Consider the following 17,707-nt stretch of genomic DNA (forward strand, 5'->3'; position numbering starts at 1 on the left):
ACTACCTCTAGGTTGGTGAATGCCCAAACAGCTGCCCAGTTTTGTGCTTGAAACCTAGGATCCTGGTGTTGTAGGCACATGAGGGAATCTCCTGATCTGCAGATTGCAAAAACTGTGGGAAAAGCGTAGTAACCCGGCGGGGTAGCACAGTTCCTCACGGCTTTCCTTGGTTAGGGGGAGGGAGGTCCCCAGCCCCTTGCACTTACCTGGTGAGGCGACGCCCCACCCTGCTTCTGCTACCCCTCTGTGGGTTGGAACCGCTGCCTAACCAGGCCAAGGGAGATGAACTGGGTACCTCAGTTGGAAATGCAGAAATTACCTGCCTTCTATGTTGGTCTTGCTAGGAGCTGCAGAGCGGAACTGTTTCTATTCGGCCATCTTGGCCCCTCCCTGGATGTCACAAATACTGTTTTTAATCAAAACTGTGACTTTTGAATGATTTAGGTTTTATCAAGGCTGTTTTCTCTTTTATGAAAAAATTATTCTATTACAATTGATGTCAATTGATAACTAATTTTGATGAGGGAAAGTGCCTAGTGTCTACCAGGTAATTGGTGTCTAATTTTTTAAAAATTAAAGATCATTAAAATTCATCATACATTAATTCGTTAATGCTGAAAAGACAGCTAATGAGGCATATATAAAGAATTACAGTGTGTCATTTTATCATTTAACAGTGCAGAGAGGGTTGGTTACATTATTTCAGATGATATTACCTGTTTTGATAGTCTTTATAATAATTGTGAATTTTAATTCTTACATTAAAAATACCAGTCTACTTGAGAGTTTACTTGCTACACATCAATAAGGCTAAGCTAGTAGTCACTTGCAAAAAAGCCTCATATTTCTTGTTTAATAGCTATAGTTGTGTCTTAGAAATGAATGTTTAATCATACTATTTCTTAGTCATGGAATTTTAGCAATAAAACATGGGGGCTGCAGTGCTTTATATCAGGCCATCAGGGTAAATATGAATTGTCTAATGTGTACCTATCTTTTTATCTTTTTTTTTTTTTTTTTAACAGACTTGTGGAAGAAAGCAAACTGATCTCACTCATTTTTGAAGTAACTCTGGTAAGAATGGAAATGTGCATTTGAAATTCAAATGAAATTTTGAAATTGTAAAGATTTTAACCATGTTGTATGACTGTGTTGCTAACCCTAACTCTGCCCTGAAGGATTGTATGTCCATCATCATCACACTTAACCTCACTGGACTTCAGCTTCCTTATCTATAAAGGAATGTCAAGCTCTGAAATTAATGTAGTGATACTGGTTAATGACTGCCCTCTTTCCACAAATCTTTTACATTTTAGCTCTGTTGTATTACACAATGTATATTTTCTGACATAGATTACTTTATCTGAGGTTGGTTTGTATAGAGAGGGAAGAATGATTATTGCTACACTTCAATATGAATTTTCTGGTGCTCAGTATGAAACCCTCTGACTTTGCAGTTACTGGGTACCAGATCAGCAGTTTTATGCCTGTGGTCAGAAAGTTGTCTTCTTCAGAACTTAGAATAGCTTAGCTTCCATACACCATTTTTTCTGTTCACAGAATACAATTTAATTTAAAACCATCTGTTAAAGAAAATCTTTCCTCTGTGTTTCCTATGTGTAGAGAATAAAATGGGATGCAGGGTCAACTTTCTTTGTCTCTGATAAATCTCTATTATGCCAAATACAGATCTGTGAATTAGGTTGAAAATTGAGTTGGTTCTTGCAAGCAAGTGCCTATTGCCAAAGAAAGGTTCTCTTGTGCCTGGGTGTGTTATCCTCTTATCCTAAGTACTTTACCTCCCTAGCTCAGTAACAGCACAAGGCACAACAGAGAGAGCACTTCCCCAGCCAGATCAGCCCAACTTACCTTGGTCATCAGTGGGGGAGCATTAGTTGTGATAGTCTGATAACCATACACATGGGAAATCAACTTTCCTTAATCATCTTAAAATAGTATTCTATAAATCATTTGTGTTCTGTCATGTCCATATGGTGAAAAGTTTATTTTTCTTAGCTACAGATTTTCAGAAGAGCTGAGTGGATTTGCTGAGCTGTTTGCACTGGATGGGGAGTAGAAATGGGAATGGGTACTATTCCCAGAGCACGTTCAGGTGACAAGATGACAGCTGCCTTGATGAGTGGAACATGTAAAGTTAGTGCCTGGACTGAGTTGCTTAGAATTGTAAAAAGGGATTTTAGAGAAAGGATAGAGAAGAGGCAGATGAAGAAATGTGGCGATCAAGAGCTCTCTAACGGAGATGTTAGTTTCACCAGTGATATGGATATGTGTATCTTTCGACCTTCAGTCAGATACACATTATTTGCCAATTTGTTATGGAGTTGGATTTGCTTTGGAGGACAATGGTCTAGCAAACTGCTAAGTTTGGCCACATGGTTGGGTATGGGGCAAGAACCAAAGCTGACCGAACTCAGCCATATTTGAATGCATTTGAAAAGAGACTCATTTTATAGACAACCTGGAGCTAGAATGGGCTTAATGGGTCTACATGATTCATCCTCTTGCTGTGGCAGGAGAGCTTCTAACCTGTTAGATCAATATAACTCCTTTTGTGGCTGACAGAAAGTTCTTACCTTATCCTTTGGCAATCATCTCAAGGTCTAAAATCTCCACATAAAAAATTTCTTTTGGTGTGACTGGCACCTGTAGTCCCAGCTACTTGGGAGGCTGAGGCAGGAGAATGGTGTAAACCCGGGAGGCGGAGCTTGCGGTGAGCTGAGATCCGGCCACCACACTCCAGCCTGGGCGACAGAGCGAGACTCTGTCTCCCAAAAAAAAAAAAAAATTCCTTTTGGTAGTTTACCAGGACCCCTTCGTACTTGATTAATCTCTGTGTACTGAGCACCCAACAAGTGTTTTGTATTTTACAAACCATAATAAATGTTTAAATAATTGATTAATGGCACAATTTGAACCCTTGTCATTGTGGTGTAACTGTCATAGGTAATGGGTAGAAGGTGCCATCTACCCTCCAGATCACCATTTTAGCCAGTCCTGAGCCCTGTGGCCCTTGCAGGCATGTCAGGGATGGTGCTCTTTCTCTAACCAGAACGGTTCCATGCTCAGATTTCTTCTAGGACATTATCTGAAAAAGAGATCTTGCTGCTAAAAAGTAAAGAAGAAAAGTGTTGGAAATCACTGCTTTATGAGGCAGGAGTTTGATGTCCTTGAAGAACATTATTAAATTCATATTCTACTTTTGTGTTTTTTGAGTTGAATAATCTCAACTTTTTTCTGTGTAGAAATACATTTTTCAATTGATGAAATGTCTTTGTAGCAGTTATCCTGTGAACTATTACTTGTCCTTTTTTAAAATTGTTGTCACCAAGCTAGATATAATGCAGTATTTTCTTGATTCTATGATGCACATTTTTTTTTCCCCAGATTTTAACATTTCTGAAGCTGAGATATACTTTCCAAATCAATGGTGTTTTACAGTTGCTTTCAGCCAGGTGACCTGGTTGTTGTCATTGCCTTAACCAATTTATTTCAGTTTTATTTTCCTTTTTATAAATGCCTAAAAGTGATATATTATAAAAATCTATGTCTGAATAACTCTAAAAGAACTCTTTCAATAAAAAGAAGATAAAAATTCTAAGTAATAAGAAACCATGTCATAGTTTAATTGGCAGCATTTTTCTTTGTTAGTGCTTGAGAAAATAATGGTGCATCTTAGAAGTGATGGATTTCTAGTTTCAAGGAAACATAGTATATATTTCAATTTGGTCTGGTTTCTAAGTTTGAGGGCCTTGGTGGTGTCTAGCATATATATGGCAGCTTCTTTGCAGTGATTTGATCAGAAGAAGGCATAATGAGAAGATTGTGTGGGGCCCTGCATGCTTGGCTGCTACTTATGCCTTCTGGCTACCCATTAAGAAAACAGCAAAACAGCATTTAATTCATTTAGCTGGTAGTCTACTGTGACCTCCTGATGGACTTTTTTCCTTACTCTGAGCCCATCCCTGTTTTTCAGCTTCTGTCTGATGTACTTAAAACCTGCTTATGAGCTTTGTAACTTCCTTCTTCCTTTCTAGAGTTTCTCCTATGATGTGCTTCTCTCCTAGATATCTTCCATTAAGAAAGTGAGCCTGTCTTTTCTGATTGGCAGGAATTGCAGGCAGCTTCTCAGTTTTTTCCTGTAGTTATGCAAGCAAATGAGGTGGGGGAACTACAATTCTGAATTTGACATCCTATCTGTACAAAGTAGCCAAGTGGAAATCTTAGGAAGAACAGACATTTCTGGAGTTGTGTGGCAAACTACGAGCTCCAAGTATGGATTCAAACTGGTTAAATAGATAACCAATTGAAATTAATTTTTATTATTTTGGAAAAAAAAATAAAAATTATCTCCAGTTGTCACTACCTACTGAGAAGGCACAGTGCTGCTTCCTATCTGGAGGGCTAATGGGTAGGTCCTGTAAGTTCACGTTGCAGGGAGAGAGTGATGTGTACACGCATGATCAGGTAGGAGCATTATAGGAGCTGTTAACGAGGGTAGGCGTGGAAAGCTGTGGACCCCGGGGAAGGGGGTGACCACCTCTGAGAGAAGCGGGGGAATCTCACAGAAGGAGTAACCTTTGAACAGGGCCTTGGGGGAAGAGGAGGACATATTCTGAGGGAAGGAGGAGGGACTTCAACTTGGGGAATGGCAAGGCTAGGTCAGTGTACTCAATGCTGAGTATACTTGACTCTCAGTATCCTCGTGGGATTCGTTCTAGAAACCACCCTCATACTAAAATCTACAGATCCTCAAGTCCTTTGCATATCCTTCTGTATACTTTAAATCATCTCTGGATTACCTATAATACCTAATGCAATGTAAATGCTGTGGAAATAGTTGTTACACTGTATTTTAAAATTTGTGTTACTTTTTCTTGTATTGTTATTTTTATTTTTTTTTCTGAATATTTTTGATCTTTGGTTGGTCAGGTGCACGGATGTGGAACCCATGGATAGGCAGAACTGACTGTGCTTAGATGTGCCCAAGTATAGGGAGCATGGACCATGGAGAAATGGTAGGAAATGAGGGTAAAGGGTAGTTTGAGATGAAATCCTACAGGGCTTTATACTGTGGTTATTCCTTATTTGTTTGGCTTTGCAAATAATTTATGCTCTTTAAAATAAGATAGTATCCTCTACTTGAAAACAAAAATGTCTAGAACCCCTGTGCTTTAGGAGGTGTGTGCAATGAGGCAGGCTGATTGGCTACAGGTTTGGGACTCAGCAGGAATCAGGCTTGGGTCATGGGTATGCACTGGAAACTTGAGTGTCCATGCTCCTTCAGTCACTAGAAGATTGAAAGGGTGGAAACTAGATTCTGGGAGTTTCTGCAAGTTTTCATCAATGAGGTTTTTGAGATCAGTCAAAGGGACTGTGGGGACGGGAACATAAGATACAGAACAGGTCTCAGATGTCCGATTTGATGTCCCAGGAGTTCTAACATCACATTCAAGGCAGAGAGTGGGCAGAATGTTTTTAATGCTGAGCTCTAGCTTCAAGTTTCCTGGTATTTGGCAGGACAAACAGGACAAACAGTGGAGGCCAGGTAGCTGATGGCTTACAAAAAAATGCTGTTGTGGGAGCTGGGTGTTGTTCCCCAAGCAGAGCCCACCTGGGTGAGACCTCTGCATTTTCGTTGGCAACACAAGGTAGCTGTGCTGGACAGGGAGTGGAGGCTCAGGCAGCATATGCTGGATTAAGCTGAATGCATTTGTGTTATAGTATATACAGTCTTCACGGTCTACCGCACTAAGGCAGTCTGCACTTGCTTAATAAATGTGGGTTCCTGAAAAATGTGAGCCGTCAGAAGAGTCCATTGTCTTGGCTTTTGAGTGCAGAATTGCTGTGGAGGACTTATATTTTCTCTCCACTTTTTCAAAAGAGTTTAAGTTGCTTTTAAATGTGCCTTAAGTGTGAATTTGGATGTATCAGCCTTTGGAGTTTGCTATAACTCTAATCTTTCCTCAATTTATTTCAGTGGTTTATGTTTTGGCCTACTTCAGTAAATCATTTTAATGCCAAGTAATATAGGTAACCTCTGTTTTATTGGAAAAAAATATTCGTGGCAGATTTTCCGATATATGCCAAAATATTGCTGTCATGATATTTTATGTGTCTATTTCAAAACAAACAATTAAAGAGCAATTTCAGTGGCAAATGTTAACAATAAAAATTGGATTAGCAATACACTAGTTTGACAATTATATTGTTTTAACAATTCTCAAGGATAGCAATTGAAGCAAGCTTCAGTAAATCTTTCAAGTCAACTGTATTTTTAGAAAAGAGTCTCTTTATGGACCCTTGAGGCCTAAAATATTTAATCACTGAGACACCAATGTCGTATACATAGACAGTCACATTACGTTTAAGGAATGTTTTCAATCCTGTGCATTCATCAGGCTTATAAGATTTGCTCCACTCTACTTGTAACTCAACAAATATGTATTGGTTCTTAGAGTATGTTAAAAAGAGAAGTTTCTTATTTTAAGAATCTCATGCTTATGTTAAATATACTATTAACAAAATTTTGCTATGCACATGGGCGAATATTTCTATAATAAAATAGAAAATAAGATTAAAAAATATATATATTGGCTGGGCACGGTGTAATTCCAGCACTTTGGGAGGCTGAGGCAGGTGAGTCACTTGAGGTCAGAAGTTCGAGACCAGTCTGGCCGACAGGCAAAACCCCATCTCTACAAAAAATAAAAAAAATTAGCCAGGCATGGTGGTGCATGCCTATAATCCCAGCTAGTGGGGAGGCTGAGGCAGAGAATTGCTTGAACCCTGGGGGCAGAGGTTGCAGAGAGGCGAGATCACGCCACTGCATTCCAGCTGAGGTGACAGAGCAAGACTCTGTTTCAAAAAAAAAATTTTTTTTGAATTTTATTGTCTTCACTATTTTTTTTTTTTTTTTCTTTTCGAGATGAGGTCTCACTCTGTCACTCAGGCTGTAGTGCAGTGGCACGATCATAGCTTATTGCAGCCTCAAACTCTTGGGCTCAAGTGATCCTCCCGCCTCAGCTTCCCAAGTAGCTGGGACTGCAGGGGTGTGCCACTGTGACTGGCTAAATTTTTTTTTAGTGTTTGTAGCGATGAGGTCTTGTTGTGTTCACCAGACTAGTCTTAAATTCCTGACCTCAAGCCGACCTCCCACCTTAGTCTCCCAAAGTGTTGGGATTATAGACGTAAGCCACTGCGCCTGGACAGAGAACAAGATTTGATTAAAATTTCAAAATGCTTGACTTAGGAAGATACTTTTAAATTTATACAATTAACACCTGTTGAATGCAGTTGATAAATCTACATCTATAGCCATTCAGGGCTTTTCAAGATTGAAAAATGGAGCCATCTAACAAATTTTTGTTGTATACAAAGACGACTTTATACACTGCTAACATAGACCGCCATTAAAGTATATATAAGGTGTTTCTTTTGGGAATGAAAATGGATTTGTATAAATCCCTTCTTGGTGACTTATGTCATAAATATATGTTTGCAAAATAACTTTCTTGGGCTGGGATACAATCTATTGATACTGGATTGAATGAAGTGAAGTTGCTCATATGACAACTGAACAATAACTTTAATCTGATCAGCTCCACATTACCTGAATAAATGGACTGAACTAAGTGCAATAAATATATTAGTAAATGTGGGCTAAATAAAGCATAACTAGCTTCTGCATAATCAGCCAAATAAAGAGAAATTTTATCGAGATAAAAACCACATATTGTACCCAATGAAAAAAAAGCTAAAATAGAGCTTAGTATATCTGTGACCAGGTACAGGTTACATATTAAGAATGTGTTACATTTAACTTCTTCCAAGCCAGTAGAATCTTGAGTTTTATCATCATCATTCTTAATTCTAGTTCTGCTCTACGTTCTGCTCACTTTGAGGAAATACTGCATATACATTCTTCTCTCTAAAAGAGAGTCTAGTTAAAAAACACAGGAGAGAAGTAGGTAAGTGATAAGATGTTGAACAATGTACTTCCCAAGATCAGAAGCTTTTGTAGTTTTTGTTCTTACTTCTAATTGATTCAGGAACTGGAAAATGAAATAGTAAGAAGGGCCAGTGTTCTTCAGTGTGGTAAACTCACAAAAGGCAGTGGATGTGGCTCCCCTGAAATCTGGCCATGGCAAGTGATACCACTGAACTTCTTCCCTAACTCTGGATAACCTAACTCTCAGTTACGTTGACCAACTTTGATTTCAGGCTTGTGTTAAAAAATAAAAGGCTTACTGTGGTCAGGCATTGCCCAATCACACCACTCCCAAAACATTTGTATTTGGAATTCTTTGATAGATGAAACAAAGTAAAATGACTGATGGTAAATGCAAAGAATTACTGGAAAAGCCTACTGTGAAATCAGTGATTACTCATTCTCAATATGACACCAATGAATGTTACTTTTTCTCAAAATTACTCAGTAACACAGGACCCTATAAAGTTTATTCATGAACAGAAACAAATGAAATTATCCACTTTTTAAGAAAGTAGAAATGTCAGCAAACAGTTACTAGTTTTGATTAAATAAAGCAGCAAACATCTATTAGCATTTGCTTTTGATGCTCTTTACATTTGTTTTTTTGGATGGGCAAGAAGAAGAAGAATTTATGTGCTTACCCAGAGCTGCAAAGGATTTTCAGATGGAACCAGGAAATCTGATATACTAAATCAGTTTACAGATTTATAGGAAAAGTAGAGCTTTTAAAATAGTTCTAGCAGGTGAAATTGCATTTTGGATTTATTAGAGATATCAAATTGGAAAAAGACATACAAAGTCAGTAAGGGCAAGTTATTACATAGAAATTTTAGGTTTATCTTTTTTTTGTAACAAAAACACTACATACTTGTAAAGGGTTTAAATAACACAGAAACGTCTAACAGAGCATGTGGTGGTCTCCCATAATTTCATGACTTATAGCTAGTGAATGTTCTGCTCATTATTTTTCATGCATGTATTGTATGTCTTTTGTCAAAAATGGGACCATACTGAATATTAGTTTGTATCTGTCTTACTTTATAATGTCCATAGCAGCAGTGGTAGAGTGTGCATGTGCATACGTGTGCATGCAGGCATGCCTATACCCATGTGTATGCCCATGGGTATTTTTTATTCTATTTAATGACTATGTGATATTTATTGCATTTAGTATAATTTGTTTAGCCAGTCTCCACTGATGGATGTTCCAAATTTCTCCCCAACTTTATAATATGTGGAAAAAATGAACAGGATATCTTTGTCATACCTTTGTCTACCTATGTGAGTTTCTATAGGATAAATTTTTGAAAGTTGAATTGTTACATTGAAGTATATGCGTCCTTTATATTTTAATGTTACACTTCAAAGGGTGATAACTTTATAACAGTGGTATACTGCAGTGGTATACAGCCTGCTTTGCCACACCCTTAGCACAATTGAATATTGTCAGTCTTTTAAATTGTCAATTGTTTGTATTTTCACCTGTGTACTTTTCATTATGAGAATGAAATTTATCAGTGTTTTTGCTCAAAGCTTATGTGTTTCCTAGCATACTTAGGAAGGACTTCTTCTCCTTCAAAAGGTTATAAAATATTCTTCTTTTATTCTATACATTTATGGCTTCATAATTAATTTGCAAATCTTTGCTCCAAAATAATTTTGTTGTAAGGAATGGGTACAAATACAACTTATCTCTTCCCGTACATCTCCTTTTAACTATCATCAAGCTAATGTTGCAACAGTGTTTACTGATTTAATCCATCATTATGGTGACTTGGGACCCCAGTATCTCACCATGTACAAAAAATAACTCAAAATGGATTAAAGACTTAAATGTAAGACCTCAAAATGTAAAACTACCAGAAGAAAACTTAAGAGAAATATTTCAGGACATTGATCTAGGTGAAGATTTTGAGTACAACTACAAAAGCAAAAGTAGACAAATGGGACTATATATATATCAAATTAAAAAAACTTCTGTACAGCAAAAGAAACAATAAACAGGACAAAGAGCCAACCTGTAAAATGGGAGAAAATATTTACAAACTATTCATCCAGCAAGGGACTAATGTCCAGAATATACTAAGAACTCAAACAATTTAACAGCAAGGAAACAAATAATCCAATTAAAAAATAGGCAAAGGCATGAAGTCCTTGCCTATGTCTATGTCCTGAATGGTATTGCCTAGGTTTTCTTCTAGAGTTTTTATGGTTTTAAGTCTAACATTTAAGTCTTTAATCCAGCTTGAATTAATTTTTGTATAAGGTGTAAGGAAGGGATCCAGTTTCAGCTTTCTGCATATGGCTAGCCAGTTTTCCCAGCACCATTTATTAAATAGGAAACCCTTTCCCCATTGCTTTGTCAGGTTTGTCAAAGATCAGATGGTTGTAGATGTGTAGTGTTATTTCTGAAGCCGTTGTTCTGTTCTATTGATCTATATCTCTGTTTTGGTACCAGTACCATGCTGTTGTGGTTACTGTAGCTTTGTAGTATAGTTTGAAGTCAGGCACCATGATGCCTCTAGCTTTGTTCTTTTTGCTTAGGATTGTCTTGGCCATGCAGGTTCTTTGTTGGTTCCATATGAACTTTAAAGTAGTTTTTTCCAATTCTGTGAAGAAAGTCATTGGTAGCTTGATGGGGATGACATTGAATCTATAAATTACCTTGGACAGTATGGCCATTTTTCACGATATTGATTCTTCTTATCCATGAGCATGGAGTGTTCTTCCACTTGTTTGTGTCCTCTTTTATTTCATTGAGCAGTGGTTTGTAGTTCTCCTTGAAGAGGTCCTTGACATCCCTTGTAAGTCGGATTCCTAGGTATTTTATTCTCTTTGTAGCAGTTGTGAATGGGAGTTCACTCATGATTTGTCTGTCTGTTTGTCTGTTATTGGTGTATAAGAATGCTTGTGACCAAAAGCAATGTCAACAAAAGCCAAAATTGACAAATGTGATCTAATTAAACTAAAGAACTTCTGCACAGCAAAAGAAACTACCATCAGAGTGAAAGGCAGCCTACAGAGTGGGAGAAAAGTTTTGTAATCTATCCATCTGACAAAGGGCTAATATCCAGAATCTACAAAGAATTTAAACAAATTTACCAAAAAAAAAAAAAAAAAAAATCAAACAACCCCATCAAAAAGTGGGCAAAGGATATGAACAGACACTTTTCAAAAGAAGACATATGCGGCCAACAGACACATGAAAAAATGCTCATCATCGCTGGTCATCAGAGAAATGCAAATCAAAACCACAATGAGTTACCATCTCACACCAGTTAGAATGACGATCTTTAAAAAGTCAGGAAACAACAGATGCTGGAGAGGATGTGGAGAAATAGGAACGCTTTTACACTGTTGGTGGGACTGTAAACTAGTTCAACCATTGTGGAGGACAGTGTGGCGATTCCTCAGGGATCTAGAACTAGAAATACCATTTGACCCAGCTATCCCATTATTCTGTATATACCCAAAGGATTATAAATCATGCTACTATAAAGACACATGCACACATATGTTTATTGCAGCACTATTTACAATAGCAAAGACTTGGAATCAACCCAAATGTCCACCAATGATAGACTGGATTAAGAAAATGTGACACATATACACAGTGGAATACTGTGCAGCCATAAAAAGGGATGAGTTCATGTCCTTTATAGCGACATGGATGCAGCTGGAAACTATCATTCTGAGCAAACTATTTCAAGGACAGAAAAGCAAACACCACATGTTCTCACTCATAGGTGGGAATTGAACAATGAGAACACTTGGACACAAGGCCGGGAACATCACGCACCGGAGCCTGTCGTGGGGTGGGGGGATGAGGGAGGGAGAGCATTAGGAGAAATACCTAATGTAAACGATGAGTTAATAGGTGCAGCAAACCAATACGGCATATGTATACATTGTAACAAACCTGCACGTTCTGCCCTTGTACCCTAGAACTAAAGTGTAATAATAAAAAAAAGAGCAAAGGCTTTGAATAATCATTTCTCAAAAGAAGATATACAAATGGCCAAGTATATGAAAAATACTCCACATCACTAATCATTGTGGAAATCCAAACCAAAGTGTTATGAGATATCTCACTCCTATTAGAATGGCTATTATCAAAATGACCAAAAATAAATAATAAATAAAAACTAACAAGTGCTGACAAGGATACAGAGAAAAGGGAATTCCTATACACTGTTGGTGGGGATATAAATTAGTACAGCCATTATGCAAAATGGTATGAAGATTTCTTAAAGAACTAAAAATAGAGCTGCTATATGATCCGGGAATCCCACTGCTGGGATTTATCCAAAGGAAAGGAAATCAGTTTATTGAAGGGATGCTTGCATCCCTATATTTATTGCAACTCTGTTCACAATAGCCAAGATACGCAACGTAAATAGATAAATGGATAAAGCAAATGTGGCATGTATACACAATGGACTACTATTCAGCTATAAAAAGAATGAAATCTTGTCATTTGCCTTTGGTTTTATTGATTTCTTCTTTTTGTTTTCAATTTCATTAATTTTACTCTTTGTTTTGTCCTTTTGTTTCCTTTGGGTTTCATTTTTTGCTCTTATTCTGACTTTTTTTTTTTTTTAATGTAGAAGCTTATGTGATTGGCTTGAGACTTCTGTGTTTTTTGAAATGTAAACATTTAGTGCTAAACTTTCCCCCTAAGCACTGCCTTAGTTTCGTCTCACAAATTTTGATGTGTTGTCTCTTCAGTTTCACTTAGTTCAACATAATTTCAAATTTTCTTTGTGATTTTATCTTTGGTTCATGGGTTATTTAGAAGTGTTACCTAGTTTCCCAGTATTTGGGGAACTGTCAGATATATTTTTTATTGATTTAAATGTAATTACATTGTAGTTAGAGAACGTAGTTTGCATTATTTGCATATACAATTCCTTCAGACTTGTTTTATGGTCGAGTATATGGTCTATTTTGGTAAATTTTTTTTTATACATGTAAAGAATGTGTATTCTGCTGCTGTTGGAATGTTCTATGAATGTCAATTAGGTAAATAGGTTGTCATTGTTGTTCAAGTCATCTTTATCTTTACATGGTTTTCTATCTACTTTTCTGTCACTCATTGAGAGAGGGGTAACAGGGTCTATAGAGTCTCGTACTGTAAATGTGGCTTTGACTATTTCCACTCTTGGATCAGTTTTGTTTTCTGTTTTGAAGCTCTGTTATTCCATGTAAAAATTAAATTTAGGATTTTATGTCATCTTGATAAATCGACCTCTTTATCATTATGAGATAACCCCCTTTCTCCCTGGTAGTACTCTTTGTCCTGAAATTTATTTATTTATTTATTTATTTTTATTTTATTTATTTTTTTTTTTTGAGACGGAGTCTCGCTTTGTCACCCAGGCTGGAGTGCAGTGGCCGGATCTCAGCTCACTGCAAGCTCCGCCTCCCGGGCTCGCGCCATTCTCCTGCCTCAGGCTCCCGAGTCGCTGGGACTACAGGCGCCTGCCACCTCGCCCGGCTAGTTTTTTGTAGTTTTTAGTAGAGACAGAGTTTCACCGTGTTAGCCAGGATGGTCTTGATCTCCTGACCTCGTGGTCCGCCCGTCTCGGCCTCCCAAAGTGCTGGGATTACAGGCTTGAGCCACCGCACCCGGCCCTGAAATTTATTTTATGTGATGTTAATATCACCACTGCAGCTGTTTTTGGTTAGTGTTAGTGAGACATATTTTTTTCCACTCCTTAACTCTTGACCTATCTATGCCTTTATATTCAAAATTGTTTTCTTGAAGATAGATGTAGTTGGGCCTTGCCTTTTTTTCAATCTAATAATATTATTTTTTAAAGGGGTTTAGAACATTTTTATTTAATTCAATTTTTGATACTATTATATTTAAATCTTGCTACTAGTTTTCTATTGTACCTTCTGTTTTTTTTTTTTTGTCTTTTTCTGCTTTCTTTTGGCTCAGTTGAGTATTTTCTTGTTTAAATGGTTGGTATAGTTTACAATATATATGCATCTTTAATTTATTCAAGTCTACTTACTGTCATGTAAATAATTATGTTGATATAATAGTCACCTCCATGTAGGCTACTGGACAAAGTCGCTGGGAGCTCATTGAACATAAAGGATCACAGATCAACTTTTAACAGCTCACATCACGTGATTTATTAAATCAATTAAGTACACACAGTGAGAAGCAAGGGGTAGGGCAAGTGAGTACATTTTAGGTAAGGTGCAAACAGGCTGAAGTACACGCTGCATACATCCTGGGAAATAATATATTTATATTGATCCCCTGTCTGCTGCATCAGCTTTCTTCAAACTTGAAATTTGAGAAAGAAAGTCCACGGATGGAAGGTATCCTGTGCCAAAAACACGTTTGCTGTATAAGACAGACACAGAGACATGTAGAGTTGGCCCTGACTGTAGCTTGACAGTAGACTTGCTGAACATCCATGAATTTTATTGGTGTTTCTTAGGCAAAGAACACACAGGGCCTGAATAGATGTCATCAATAGGCATCTTCATTAAAACTTCATATATGCTCCTGTTTGGTGCTTCCTGTATGTTTGGTGTATTGTGAATATGTAGGGCCCAGATATTTCATGTATGTTTGATGACTCATGAATGTTATGTATCTTTTGGTTTTTTCATTCATTTCTAATTCTGTTTAACACATATATGCTCTATATGTGACACATAAGCCTCCTACATTCTGTTTTTTCATCTATGTCAGAACTACATATTCTCAAGTAATACAGGAATGTACTTTATACCACTTCATGTCTTACGTAAGAAACTTACATCAGTATATTTTATTTTTAGTGACTTTCAATTACATGTATCATAAAGTCTCACTCTTGCAACACCCTCCATGATTTGGCCATGGTTGCCCCTCTCACCTCATGTCATCTCTCTCTTTCCCTTCCTGATTATGCTTTTACCACATTGACCTCTTAGTTTACTAAATAGGCTATGCAGAGGCCTACTTTTTTCCTACCTGAGGACCTTTGCTTTTACAATTACCTCTCCTCAGCATGTTTTTCTCCTGTCTCTTTACATGGCTGTTTCTCAACCTTCCATTTTCATAGAGGCCTTTCTTCTCCACTTCATCTAAAGTAGTCCCATGAGAATAAATTGCTGTGCCTGTCTCTTTAGCCTCATCTATCATCTGGCACACAGTAGTATTAGGTATTAGGTAGTCACTCAATACGTATCTATTGAATAGTTATAGTATAGGGAAGTATTATTTTTAATGTAGCGCTGGATTTAATAGGCACATTTTAAAGGATTTTTTTAAAATGGTAAATGAAATTGGCCTGTAGTTGTATCATCTGCTAATGCTTTCTTTAATTTTTTATTTTAAAATACTTATACTTTCACAAATAGGACAGAGAAGACCCCTGTCCTTCACCCAGCCTCTTCCAGTGGTTATATCTTATAAACTATAGTGTAATGTCTATACCAGAGAATCTGCATTGGTACAATGTGTCTGCATATCTCAATTTGTATGATTTGTTGAGGTTTGTTTTATCATTATGTTCTATGGATGCCTGAAAAAAGATGTGTATTCTACTAGTATTCATTGGGGTATAGTATAAAAGTTGATTAGATCCTGTTGCTTGAAGATGCTGTTGAGTTCTTCTGTATCTTTGCCAATTTTCTTTCAGGTTATTCTATCAGTTGAGGAGAGAGGAGTGTTGGAGTCTTCAACTATAATTGTGGAGTTATTGTTTCTCCTCTCTTGTCTCTCTCCCAGTTTGTACTTCAGTGTTTTACACCTTCGTTGCTTGTTTCATACTTCTTGGTGAATGGAATAAAAATGATAATTTTATTATCATTTTATCATTACATAGTGTTTCTGTAGGTTCCTGTTAATTTCTTTCCTCTGAAGTTTATTTTTTCTGATATCGGTATAGCCAGGCCTGCTTTCTCTTAATTAATGTTTGCATGGTATTTCCTTTTGCATGCTCACTCTACCTTTATTATATTTTAAGTGAGTTTCTTGTGGACAACACATAGTTTGGTCATTTATTTTCTTAATCTTTTCCACAAATCTGTCTCTTCAGTGTGTATTTAGACCTTTCATATTTAATCTGATTTTTAATGTTTTGCATATTAAGCCTGACATTTTATTTTAGTTTGTTTTTCTCTTTTGCATTTTGTTTCCTGTTTTCCTGTAGATTACATGAACACTTTTTAGATTTTCATTTTTATTTGTAGCGTTTTTGAGGGTTTGTTTTTGTATAGATTTGTTAGTGGTTACTCTCCGTATCATATTAGAAATATGTAAGTTTTAGTCTACTAGTTTCATCCTTTTACCAGTTTAAATAAAGTATAGAAACCTTATCTGCCTCAACAGAAATTTCCTTTAAAAATTCAGCTCTGAAACTATGATTATGGTTCATTTTTAGGAGATTATAGTCCTTGGACTGCTATTAAAATTTTTTATGTAACTTTTTATTTTAGTATAGTTGTAGCTGTACAGAAAGGTTGTAAAGGTAGTATAGTGAATTCCTGTATGCCCTTACCTAGTTTCTTCATTGTTAAGTTCTTACATTACAATGGTATATTTATCGTGACTAAGGATTCAATACTTTATTCAGTTTTCACTAGCTTTCTTTCTTCCTCTTTCTCTTTTCTCTTCTCTTTTCTTTTCTCTTTTCTTTCTCCTTCCTTTCCCCTTCCCTTCTGCCTTCCCATCCTCCTTCCCTTCCTTTTTCCCTTCCCCTTTCCCTTTTCTTCCCTTTTCCCTTCCCTTCCCTTGAGACAGAGTCTTGTTCTGTCATCTAGGCTTTAGGTACAGCATGATCATAACTCACCGTAATCTCAAATTCCTGGGCTCAAGTGATCCTACCATCTCAGCCTCTTTAGTGGCTGGGATTGCAGGCACACACCACCATGCCTGGCTAATTTTATTTTACTTTTTGTAGAGATAGGGTCTCACTATGTTGCCCAGGCTGCTATTGAACTCCTGACCTCAAGAGATCCTCCTACCTTGACCTCCCAAAGTGCTAGGATTGTAGGTGTAAGCCACCATGTCCAGCCCAGATTTCACTAATTTTTTTTATAGTAGTTTGTTTTGTTTTCCAAGACCGATCCAGAACACCACATTACACTTAGTCATCTTATCTCCTTAATCTCCTCTGATATGTGGCAGTTCCTCAGACTTTCTTTCCTTTGGATGACCTTAGTGGGTTTGAGTTGCACTGATGCTTTGAAGAATGTCTCTGAATTAAAGTGTGTTTGTTTTATTTTTTTGTCATGATAAGATAAGCATTATGGGTTTGGGGGAGGAAAACCACAGAGGCGAGGTATCATTCTTATCACATCATATTAAGGGTACATACAGTTAGCATGGCCTGTCATTGACGTTAACCTTGATTCTGTGACTGAGGTTTTTCAGGCTTCTGTGCTGTAGAGTTAGTCCACTGTTTCCCTCTCGCCCTCCAACCTACAATTTTTCTACTTACCCTTTGAAAGCAAGTTTCTAAGTACTTCTGACACTTGAAGAATAGGAAATGAAGGTCTGCCTCCTTGGAGGCAGAGTATCTACATAAATTATTTGGAATTTTTCCCTACAGGAGATTCGTCTTCCCTCCCCCATTTATTCTCTGACAACTTTTAAAATTTCTTCCCTATTGTTGTGTCTTAAAGTGATTTTTCTTATTTTGGAAATTTGAGTTTTTTTCTAGAATACTGTCGCTTTGTTATTTG

General features: G+C 37.0%; 1 protein-coding gene across 4 annotated transcripts in view; it reads left to right on the plus strand.

Annotated features, from left to right (window-relative positions):
• ULK4 (unc-51 like kinase 4) overlaps positions 1-17,707 on the plus strand; it is a 711,191-nt gene that overhangs the window by 341,575 nt on the left and 351,909 nt on the right. For all 4 annotated transcript variants that reach the window (XR_003309577.1, XM_023231716.3, XM_026454879.1 and 1 more), the window contains one exon: positions 1,026-1,074. Coding sequence is in view for 3 of the 4 variants with exons in the window: in XM_023231716.3 (XP_023087484.1) it covers positions 1,026-1,074 (49 nt within the window). In the remaining variant the exon portion in view is untranslated. The remainder of the gene's footprint in view (positions 1-1,025; positions 1,075-17,707) is intronic.

This window comes from Piliocolobus tephrosceles, chromosome 2 (genome assembly GCF_002776525.5).
Source record: "Piliocolobus tephrosceles isolate RC106 chromosome 2, ASM277652v3, whole genome shotgun sequence".
Classification (NCBI taxonomy): Eukaryota; Metazoa; Chordata; class Mammalia; order Primates; family Cercopithecidae; genus Piliocolobus; species Piliocolobus tephrosceles.